At 41.4% G+C, this 12,455-nt stretch overlaps 1 protein-coding gene across 1 annotated transcript; it reads left to right on the forward strand.

Annotated features, from left to right (window-relative positions):
- The first annotated feature begins 83 nt into the window (after nucleotides 1-83).
- On the forward strand, nucleotides 84-11,124 carry LOC139947180 (uncharacterized). Its single transcript, XM_071945045.1, has 3 exons — nucleotides 84-281; nucleotides 3,784-3,997; nucleotides 5,192-11,124. The coding sequence occupies exons 2-3, from the start codon at nucleotides 3,794-3,796 to the stop codon at nucleotides 6,902-6,904; spliced, it is 1,917 nt and encodes a 638-aa protein (XP_071801146.1). The 5' UTR covers nucleotides 84-281; nucleotides 3,784-3,793; the 3' UTR covers nucleotides 6,905-11,124.
- Nucleotides 11,125-12,455: the final 1,331 nt, after the last annotated feature.

A 12,455-nucleotide genomic window follows, 5' to 3' on the forward strand; every position in this document is an offset into this window, starting at 1 on the left:
AATATGGATTATCCCTGTGTAAAACCATCACACGCATATTTCGCAATCACTGTGTTCAATGTGTTTTTCCCAGTTAAAGAAATTTCCGGCACAGTGAAATCAACAAAAGAGTGTGTAATTAATCATTCTTTGTGCCGGAGGGGTTCAAAGGGTAGCATACATTCTACGCACTTCATTCCCTTCCCATAATAATATTCACAGAATCCCAGATTGATTTGGAGAGCTGGCTATAGACACTAGAGACGACCTGGATAATAGTGACGGAGTTTCCCTTTGCCAAGGTGAGTTGGGACGGCGTCGTGACATGTAATGAATGAATGTACTTACTATGGTACTAATGAATTAATTTTTGTAACTTGTGTAACTGTAAGGCTAGTTGCGATAAAGAACTCTCCTCCCTCCCGACGGCGGACAGGAGGGCCACGTTATCGCAACTTGTGTAAGGCTTGACATTATTATAACTGCAAGTGCAGACAGACAACACATGGCAGAGAACGACCATGTAGATATAAAACGGACTCGTTAAAAAACAATTGCACTCAGATAGGTCTATAATATTAATACTTTATAAATATACAAGCTGGACCTATACGTGCGTGGGAAATCCCGTGCATGTATTAAAGCCACACAGTTCCTCAAGTTCAATTTATTTCAAGGTTCATTTATTCTATACCTATTTTAATCTTACAGTATTATAACACCCTTTTTTGTTCGCTCGGATTCTGCTACAGTTTGATTTTGATGAATCAAATAGCGCCCTCAAGTGGCTTAACTTGCCATCATTTTAGGTATGGGAATCTTTATGCACGTATCAATTGTAGTCCCGGCCCTGGGGGACCCGGGACTAGCGGCGACTTGGCCGGGGATGTAAAAATGGCTCGGCGTGATAGTCCCTGCCATGCCCCGCTACGGCCCGGCCGGGCGGGGCACTTGTTTTTTGTACATCCACGGCTATACACAGGCCCCGGCATGCGGGGCATGTTATAACAAACCCCGCACGATCCCGGCCCCGACATGCGGGGCATTTATAACAAACCCCGCACGATCCCGGCCCCGACATGCGGGGCATTTATAACAAACCCCGCACGATCCCGGCCTCGACATGCGGGGCATTTGTTACAAACCTTGTGCTATCCCGGCCCCGACATACGGGGCATTTGTTACAAACCTTGCACTATCCCGGCCCCGACATGCGGGGCATTTGTTCTGACTGATGGCTATTTACCCCTTGCTTGCAGCAGAGAGCCGCGGATCGGAACGCTCAACTGCAAATTAATGTGCGTCTATCATTTCCACTGTTTTGGGGGTCAATACCTTGTCAACCTCGTTTCCAGGTGTACGATTTTGCCGTGCCTTTTTTTATATTTCCCAGAATGCTTTGCTCGGTCAATACCCGTCATTTGCATAATAAACATGATTATTTTTCAACACAAGGAAGCCATACATATGATGTAGACCAGTAGCTGACATTTTCACTTGCGATCGCTGTTGTGCTTGATGAGGTCGTATTGATCAGGACTGAAAATTTAAAACGTCTTCGTTTTTAAAATCAGCTTTCATTATTGATGCATACATGCATGTTTTTGTTTATATTTCAGTTCCCAGGTTTTATAAGCCCATGATAAGGATATCTGTTGTTTGATTTTATGTTTTTTTGACAATGGGGTCCTTACTCTGGGATCTAGAGTAGAGTGGGCCAGTGCATGTAACGTAACCGTGGGATGATCATCAACAGCACTTTTTTGACAGTTAATATTGCATGAACATCACACAACACACGTACACACGTGCGCGCACACAGAACAGTCAGTTGTCAAGTTAGCACATTGCCTGGTACCCAACAGATATTTTTGATCACGATTACCCACTGATCAGTGCGATTACCAGTTTAATAGACTGTGCAAGTCTCGCGCGTACCGGAACGAGAAAATACGTTAAACAAAGAACATATTATAATTGTTTTTCTTTTTTAAATCAAATGTTTGTTTTAAATTATATCTATGAAGAAATGTGAACAATAGAAATACTCATTTCAAGTTTTATAAAATGTATTTTAACTTTTGTATTGAATACAAAAATAATTTGTTAAATATTACGTTTACCGCAAAGCCCTGAAATGAAACTGGTTACATCGGCCTGTGTGCGTGCGTAAACGGATCGGATCGAACCGTGCCACACTGCTGCTGGCTGTGCGTCCGTCGACGAAATATGGACAGCTTTTCATTCAAGGCCGGCTAGGTATGTCCCCGCTATTGTCCCGGTAGGGCGGGGAAACAAATTGTACAACCTCGCCAAAGACCCCGCTATTGTCCCGGTAGAGCGGGGAAATAAATTATACAACCTCGCCAAAGACCCCGCTATTTTCCCGGTAGGGTGGGGAAACAAATTGTACAACCTCGCCAAAGACCCCGCTATTTTCCCGGTAGGGCAGGGAAACAAATTGTACAACCTCGCCAAAGACCCCGCTATTTTCCCGGTAGGGCGGGGAAATAAATTGTACAACCTGGGCAAAGACCCCGCTATTTTCCCGGTAGGGCGGTGCACGGTTTTTGCACATCCCCGTCTATGTCCCGGCTACCTCTGCCAAAGTCCCGGGTCCCCCAGGGCCGGAACTACAATTGATACGTGCATTATTGGTTTGTACACCTTTATGTCGGATAGTCCAAAACAATCTTTGGTCGGATTATCTGCACAGGACTGAAATTAATATCCTTCTATGAATGTTAAAATCTCATGTGGCATTTTAAGTTTAAAGTTAATGTTTTGTTTATAACTTATTAAATTAAGTAAATTTTCTGACCATTCATTTTGTGTTGCTAAATTTTATCTTTTGTTTTGTCAAAGTAGCTGCAGTTCAGCCAGTTTTCCCCAAAGAGTGTTGTTATTGTTGGTTTTAAATTAACCAATAATACCATGCACTGTACAAAATGGGAGTCGGGACCAATAGTTTTGTAAGGTAGTTTCAATGCTCAAATATTCATACTTGATCTGATCACCCTCATTGTTTTCTAATGTCATGCCAAAGTCATTGTCTGGACAGTGTCGTGGGGAAAACTTAAAAGCACTATGGTTGTTTGTACAATGCTGATATGTCTATTTAGGCATTGTAATTTCCTTAGATCCTGTGTTTATTTAGTTGCGATAATGTAACCCTCCTACGCCGTCGGCAGGAGGGTTACGTTATCGCAACTTGTTTATACCTTATAGATATATGCCTACTCTTATAATAACCTGTACATGTTCTGTTTTACCGTCACGATGAAAGAAAATGTTACTGAGTTGAATAATAAGTAGGATTTGAAAATTTGCATGGACGGTGCAAACACAATATGGAAAGGTATGCGGTAACACCATGTAATGACTATCTGTAATGAGTTGGGGTAGTTCTGAAAAGAACTGTTGGTTTCAACTCGACGGTTCGATCAGTATGCTCAGAGTTGAATAATGTTCAATTGTTGTCATTTAATATTGTTTATAATGTACATTTTGTGTATACATGGTCGGATATACAAAATTGTACATGTTATGTATTAGGAATGAGACTGTGAGTTATTGCTGTGTGATAGCCATGGGGATGTTTCGCATATTCACATTAATTATAAATGTCTTTCATGGAATGTTTGTCATAATTATATGACTAATGCCATCAAACTAACTGACTTTACTGAGGAGCCAGTTAGCTTTTTACTAGAATTAAACCTTCCTGCTTTTATGTATTTCCTTGTGATAAATACTGCTCAGTGAGTTTATAATGGAAATTGTTCATGTTACCCATCACACCAGGTTCTTGATCATGGATGTTCCACGCGGACGATGCTGGCGTTGCGAGGAGAAGCTTCCCTCAGGCCGCGTCATGTACTGCGACTACTGCCCTCAGCCTGTGTACTGTGATGCGGCATGCAGGGAGAGAGATCGCATCAGACACCGTGCCGTAGAGTGCGAGGTGTTCGGCACCAAGAAGTGCAGCGAGTGCGGATGTAAAGATGATGTCAAAGAGGTGAGTCTAAAGTTTCACAAAGGAAGTTTATTTAAAATTTGTTGGTGAATCTGTTGCCAACATTGACAAGATAATCACATATATAGAGGGTGCTGTTCTAGTACCAGAGCCGTATATGGGGGGAGTTATGACAACTTGCGGAAAAGTTTCTGTATGGCGCCACGACTTTGTCATTCGATATGAAATAAGACGGACCTAATTTACCTCAATGAGATATCCCTTTTTATAAAATTGGGTGAAAAAGTGGTGGCGCATACGGAAAATTTATCCCAACTGGCGATTAGAAGCCATTTTGTGTCCCAACAAACACATGGGCAAACACAGGGTGCCAGACTAGTCTACACATCGGGTTGTGCTGCATTTGGAGACAAAATGACGTCTAGCAACCACGTGACCAAAGAAGACTGGTCCCTCTGTGTGGCAACAGCTCTGACGAGTACTAGCTGTCGGCTTTTTTCTCGGCTCTGTATCAAGTTGAATTCTTTTTCAGATTGCTGTGTAGTGCACAAGCCACTTTGCTCTTTGTTTGCTGTATTTTTGTAATTGTAACTTTGTAGTATTTGAATGAAATTTTTTTCATTTAATTTTGGACATGGAAGCGATTTGGGTCACTCGTTTCAATTTGAATGTGTTGATAATATATTAACCAGCAATATGGAAATGGGTGGTTAGTGTTGAACTCAACAACATGCAGGTATGCACTGCAATCAGTGGAGGCCTATAGACGATAAGACCTATGTTTACATTCAAACCGCCCTCTGTTTACAAAACTCTGTATACGTCATGTTTCGCTGGGCAAAAGACGTGTAGTCATGGTAAGATTGCATACACTTTCTAGCTGGCTGCCAAAACACAAAGGTTTTGCCCAGGGGTATGCGCGCGAATCATGTTGCGGTTTTTTGAGTGATGTCAGAGGTCACATCGTCTATAGGCACATATATTTGTAGAGTGCCAACATTGTGAGCAACAATGCGTGATATAGGCCAATGTCTTTGTTCGGGGTGCTAGTCAGGAAGCCATGCAATATTTTATCTGCTGTATAGCCAGTGATTTCATCCATACTTACAATAAAACCTGAGAAGCGGGCAGCCAATAAATATGTTAAACTCTTAACAATAATGTGTGGTTGAGACTTGAGAACCTAATCTTTTTGACTTATTTTAGGATAAACGATATATTTTGTCTTTCTCATAGTGTGCACAGTGCAGCAATGCATGGTACTGTAACAGGGAGTGTCAAGTGAGCAACTGGAAACAGCATAAACAAGCATGCACTGCACTGAAGTCAACCATCAAGTCACTGGCTTCTATGTTGGGCAGCAGAAACACTAGTATAGGAGAGACCGAGAGGACCTCCGACCCGCCGTATTACTTCGGAAACACCATCGCAAGGGATTTTCTCCGGCTTCTCGACAACGAATGGTCCGACGAGAAGGTCAAGAGGGAGCTGGTGAGAGATTTCCATGTGCTGTCAGCTGGATGCGGAGATCTACGAAGCACTGTACTTACGGTCGGCTCGCTGCCGGACGAATACACCGGGAAACTTTACATCACCCTGAATGACTTTGATCCCTTCGTCATGGCGAGGAATGTCTTGTTCCTCTACATGCTGGCTCGTTTTGCAGACACCGAGGGAATTGAGAGCCGTCTGACTACCATCTGGTACTCCCTCCACATTAAAAAGAAAGAGTTCGACCTAATCGTCACATGCCTGGATGAGCTCATTCCGATGGATATGAACAATCTCCGTGATTCTTGTAAAGGATTGATCAATGTTCTGGACTCAGCAGACATGATATATCTTCGCCAGGTCTGGCAAGGTTGGCGCTCTTTAAACTGCCAACGTGACCAGAAAACGTCGATCAACCTTCGGAAACAGAGACGGGAGATTTTTGCAAAGGAAGACGAAAGAGCAATCCCAACATATCTTTCTAAGCTAAGCAAGAAAGATAAGAAACTGATGGAAAGTTGGTTTGACCATGGGTTGTTCTTACCTTCGGAAGTTCACCAAAATACAATACCTTTTGATAACCCGACGCTAACAGGGCGGACGAGTTTAGCAACCTTTTATGCTTGCGATTCCGCTAATGTGCGTAATGCGAAACAAAAGGCTCATGGTCTGAAAGCTCCAGAGGAGTACACGTTCCAGTACTGCATCAGAGCAGATTCGTTCCCCTTTATGGTGTGGGATTGCTTGAGGGTGAAAGAGTCCGTGCCCAGACCTGGCTCCTCCCCGATGGTGATGTACCACACCTACGTGACTAGTCTCCTCCTCAAGATGAAATCGCTCATCACTCAAAAAAGGCTTTGTCTACATGTGTCTCTGGCAAACTGTCTGGACTTTCCCAGCCATCATAAGAACTTACAATTACCAAACTACGATCGGATTTTCACCTCAAATCTTGTTGACTACGTCGGCTTTGCTAAAATCCTCCGTAAATTCAAGCCATTGCTGAATCGCCAGAACACTTTTTCGGCCATCGTAACGGAGACGACCAACTGGTTTCTGTGTACACCAGGCGCTGACGTCATGTCCTGCCAACACTCTAAAGACTATGTGAACTGCGTCAGTAAGGATTACTCCGACACCAGGAAGGCGAATCCATTCTGTAATCCACGTGAGTACTTCAACAGCACCCCTCACTTCCTTGCCTTTCTTCGGGCCGACATCATGGGAGGTGGCCTCGGCATAGCCGCCTCTGAGAACATCCCTTCACTCAATGCTGCGATGACGTACAATGGTATGCAGATGAACGACTTCCGGAAGACTCTGAATAGACTTGTACCATTCCAGTACAGAGTGAATGCCCGCGATCTGACCATGATGAATGGTGCTGACAGGGCTGTTGAGTGGTACCTACCACAACCGAAACCAAAAACCTTGCCCCCTCTCCCCGATCATGATTAAAGCATAAGGAATGTTTCCATACATCCACAGGTCCTCGCTTGCTCCCCCACCCCTAACTGAAAATGGATACGCCACTGACGGTTTTGTAGGAAGTAGTGTTTGTGGTAGGTTGGAGATTATTTGTAATGGGTAAATACATGTTTGTGTGTACTTCATGACACATTAGCCTATGATGTGGACCGGTCCCCTTTCTTTATCCTAAAGACAGGTACAAGCTTTAATACTTTGGATGTAGGATCCTGCATGGTTTTACAGACCCAATTAATTCATTGGATATAATGATTTCAGTGTATAAACGTGCATGCAGAATACAATGCTTAGTTCTTGAACATTCATGTACATGTACCTATCTGCATGTATTGTAATGTTGTTTTATATTACATGTTGGAAGGAATTGACTGTCAATCTCCGCCATGTGAAATGAATGTGAGGTCATAGGTACATCCATAAGGATCCGTATAAGCTCGCTCAAGGCTGGGGCCAATTTCATAGAGCTGCTTAAGCAAAAAAAATTGGTTAAGCACGAAAATAGCTTGCTTATTTTACACGTTACTGGCCAAAATTTCATGCCATATACATTGCTTGTGACCCGGTATTAGCTGTTGTTTACTTAGCATAACAATTGAGTGGAGTCTTGGCCGGTATTCTGATTTTACTAAGCATTATTGATTATTTTGCTTCAGCAGAATTTTGTGCTTAAGCACTATGAAATTGGGCCCAGGTGTCTAGCGTAACTCACGAGCCGCGAAGTGTGCGGTCAGATGTTCAGCCTCGTTGATCTCCATCAGATATCAATGTTCAGGAGTAATATTCTATATCCCGGTGCAAATTTAACATCTCTTAAAATGTTCAGAGTGTTCAGGCACAGTACTTTAAGTCGGTTTAACTATGGTTTAACTCATGGTTCAACCCGATCGAGATCAACTATGGGTGTCTGCGGGTTGCCGGGTATACTGGTCCCCTTTCTTAATCCACAAGGTATTGGTTTTACCATGGAGTAATACCTACCTCCATGGTTTTACAGATCTATCATTGGATGCATTGTACACGTTTTACAGCAGTCCTACATGTACATCAAGCTCATTGTCATTATTTTCCTCAGAGATCGTGGTCCTCTCGTCCACATTCAACAACATCTTGAGAAGAAAATTGGAGTCAATCTATTTTGTCCAGATTTCATGACCGTTAATAGGGGCTTTTATTGGTAGAAATTACATAATTTATAATTATGTAACTTTTTTTAGTTGCTGATTTGAAGCTTGGTTTTGCGCGCGTATAACGGTTTGTTTATCTTGAAAAAGAGTACATGTTTATTGTTGTAGTTTTTTATTTTAAATGTGCATATATATAATATATATATCAAATAATAAACCACAAGGGAAACTGACTGGGTACATAATATATATAGGTATATAGGCAATCCCTTGGTGTCGAGGAAAACATTCACCGCAGGTAAACATGGGTTGAGGTAGCTGTTGCCTGTAAGTAGACTATATGTCGATGACTCAAAAAGTCCGATCCACGAGCTATACATACTCTTAAGGATCCAACTTACGTGTGAACATTTCATTAGACAGTCTTATTTGGAAGATATAAAAAAAAAGGGTTGTTTCTCGGGTTTGTGTGCATGTAAAACAGTCTTATGGCTAGTGTGGAAAAGGAAGCAACAATGTATTTTACAGGTCCTCTAAAAGCATTTTCCCGACTTTGATGGTGTTTCGGTCAACGGGACCTTTCCCAGAGGCTTTTTATTGGGAGAAATTATATAATCATGTAACTTATTTAGTCATTTTAGACTTCGTGTCGCGTACAAATTGCGTATGCAAAGTGGTGTAAACAGCCTGATCATGCTACATCAAGCCTTCACCTACTCAGTACATTCAAGAGTTCTGTTGATTACTCTGATGGGACTCGAAACCACGAATCTGTGACAATTTTGGCTCAGTGGTCACCGAAGTTGCAAGAAAATAATGTTGCAAATTGTGTGTGTTTTCACATGGCTGATCTCAGATTCTCAGAATCTCTGCTGCGACTCTGCAATGAAAACTCTGAAATCGTGCAGCCCGCCCTCTGTAGCTGGCGTTTCTCATGAAGATGGGACGATATCGAATGTGACATTTACAAGAAATAACATATAACTCAATAATAGTTAGAACCATTTAATGGATCGGATGCACTAAATTTGATAGAATCCTGTGTAATCATTACGTGGACATTTAAAGGCAGTGGACACTATGGGTAATTACTCAAAATAATTATTGGCATAAAACTGTTCTTGGTGACGGGTAATGGGGAGAGGTTGATGGTATAAAACATTGTGAGAAACGGCTCCCTCTGAAGTGCCATAGTTTTCGAGAGGAAGTAATTTTCCACGAATTTGATTTCGAGAACTCAGATTTAGAACTTGAGGTCTCGCAATCGACCATCTAAACGCACACTTTTTTGAGTGACGAGGGTGTTGTTTTCTTTCATTATTATCTCCCAACTTTGATGACCGATTGAGCTCAAATTTTCACAGGTTTGTTATTTTATGCATATGTTGAGATACACCAACTGTAAAGGCTAGTCTTTGACAATTACCAATAGTGTCCACTGCCTTTAAGTCGGACTCACTGCTCATAATGCGTGGTGAAGGCAATGCTTTTTATGAAGCAAAATCGAAGAAACATCTTTCCCCACGGATATATTATATTGTAGTGTATTAATACTGCCGAAATAATTTGTTACAGCTAAAAAGTTCACTCAATATTATAGTCTAATGTTTTCTTCAAAAGCCCACTTAGTGATGATGTGACATGTGACATCCGAGACTTCCAAACAAATCCCAGTGCGCCTTTTTTGTTTCCTTCGAAAAACCATTTTCTTTTTAGTAACACCCGTTGGGGATTAGTCCGCCCACTTATAAGAAAATTGCGAAGGCGTGAACTGAGGACATAGTCTTCAAATGAATAGAGTTGCGTCGCGTGTGGGTGGTGTTTGCATGGCTAAAGTGAGGTCATGTTGCTTTCTAGTAGCTTAGTCAAATTAAATCAACCTAGTTTCAAACAGTTACCTATATAGGAAACTTAAAAGAAACAAAATAAGTCCTCTAACGCAATCGGGCTTTGCCGAGAGCTGTTGCTTTAATGTGAAAGGGGGGATAATACAAATACAATAAAAGTAAAATCTAGACATAGAAAGAAAGTGAACTGTGTTTGACTTATCGTGTAAAACTTGTTTTCTTTCAATTTATTTAGTATCCTGGGTTGATTTGAAAGAGATTATTGAACGAAAATTGTGTTTCTTAAAACTTTAGAATAAACCCAGTGGGAAATATGTAGCTTGTGCGAGTGGGAACACAGATGTTGGAAGTAAGAGTAACAAACTTTGGTTTATTTGTCTTGCATCCATATTATGTTGCTTTCCCCCGTACAAAAAGAAAAGAAAAAAAGTCGAGCCAATAACAAAGTAATGTCCTTTTCACGTGAATTTTGTCAACGTCGACATAGTAAAAAAAAAAAAAAAAAAAGTATTTTCTGATGGAAAAACATCATCTGCTTAAATCAAGCATGCAGGGGCGTAGTTCCTCAGCGCTGGCTCGTTTCAGGGTGTCTCTGAAGGAGATACATCTTCTCCCACGAGAAGCCTTGTCTTGTGTGGGCTCGACTCTCCCAGAGGATGGTTTGGCCGACAAACTCTGAGTGGAGGACGCAGCGCCAAGCAAGCTTGAAATATGCAATTAATAATGTAATCAAAAGAGTTGTCACAAAAAATGGTACATGATCTAAATCAGAAAGGACGATGCTGCAGTGTCAATGCCTACGCCCACATTACACATAGTAACAAATGATGGTTAAAATAATCGAGCCCGAGAAAGTATCTCATTTTTGTCGCAGCAGTTGCGTCGCTGATATAGTTGTCATCGGCTATCTGAGTCTCCCACAGTAAAAGACCGCGAAGAGTAAATGTAGCGTCATTTTACTTTAATTCACGGACGAACTATACGTCAAGACGTACACCGCCAGTAACTAAGCACAAAATGGCGCAATTTATCCTGTATTCAAAATCAATCGCTCAGTTGCAATGGATTTGTGGATTTAGCGATCGATTTCGGCGTTCTTTGCGAGGACCAAAACGCATTGTGAAATCGGCCCCTTGGCCCAATTTCGTAGAGCTGCTTAGCGGCCGATTTTGTGCTTACTGTGCGATTTCCACTTCATAGCGCTGCTTATAAGGGCAAATTTAATTTTTTTTTTTTAAAGTTCGGTACGGAGCTTCAGAACTTCCATGCCATCTATGTATCGAGATACCTCGTTATCTCATATTATAGGCAAGATTCATGTCATGTATGGAACTCCGTAGTTTGAATATCGTTTAAAGGCACTGGACAATATTGGTACTACTCAAAATAATTGTTGCCATAAAAACTTTCTCGGTAATGAGCAATGAAAAGCTGTCGATAGTATAAAACATTGTGAGAAGACGGCTCCCTCTGAAGTAATGAGAGAAAGTGGTAATTTCTCACTTCTGTCAGCTGAAGTCTTGTAGTATGCATCTGAAAGCGCACACATTTTATCAACAAGGGTGTTTTTTTTCTTCTTTCATTGACCTCTTGCAACTTCGATGACCAATTGAGTCAAAATTTTCACGGGCTGCTTATTTTATGCATAATGTTGAGTTACCCTAAGTGAGAAGACTGCAGCCGAGTTCACGAAACGCTGGGATTAATCCTATCTCGAGTAAGGACAATACTCGTCCCGACTTAAGATGGGTTCAATGCGTCCTAACGTCTTCAGATACGGAACTTAAAGGAACACGTTGCCTTGGATCGGACGAGTTGGTCAAAACAAAAGCGTTTGTAACCGTTTTTTATAAAATGCATATGGTTGGAAAGATGTTTTAAAAGTAGAATACAATGATCCACACAAGTTTGCCTCGAAATTGCGTGGTTTTCCTTCTACTGTGCGAACTAACATGGTCGGCCATTTATGGGAGTCAAAATTTTGACCCCCATAAATGGCCGACGTGTTAGTCGACGAGGTAAAAGGAAAACCACGCAATTTCGAGGCATGTTTGTGTGGATCATTGTATTCTACTTTTACAACATCTTTCTACCATATGCATTTTATAAAAAAACGGTTACAAACGCTTTCAAAGACCAACTCGACCGATCCAAGGCAACGTGTTCCTTTAAAGGCAGTGGACACTATTGGTAATTTACTCAAAATAATTATTAGCATAAAACCTTTCTTGGTAAAGAGTAATGGGGAGAGGTTGATAGTATTAAACATTGTCAGAAACGGCTCCCTCTTAAGTGACGTAGTTTTCGAGAAAGAAGTTATTTTCCACGAATTTGATTTCGAGACCTCAAGTTTAGAATTTGAGGTCTTGAAATCAAGCATTTAAAAGCACACAACTTCGTGGGACAACTCCCACAACCGATTGAGCTCAAATTTTCACAGGTTTGTTATTTTATGCATAAATTATGTTGAGATACACCAAGTGAGAAGACTGGTCTTTGACAATTACCAATAGTGTCCAGTGTCTTTAACTCACCCTAAGTCCTAAGATT

Source organism: Asterias amurensis, chromosome 14, assembly GCF_032118995.1.
Source record: "Asterias amurensis chromosome 14, ASM3211899v1".
Taxonomy (NCBI): domain Eukaryota; kingdom Metazoa; phylum Echinodermata; class Asteroidea; order Forcipulatida; family Asteriidae; genus Asterias; species Asterias amurensis.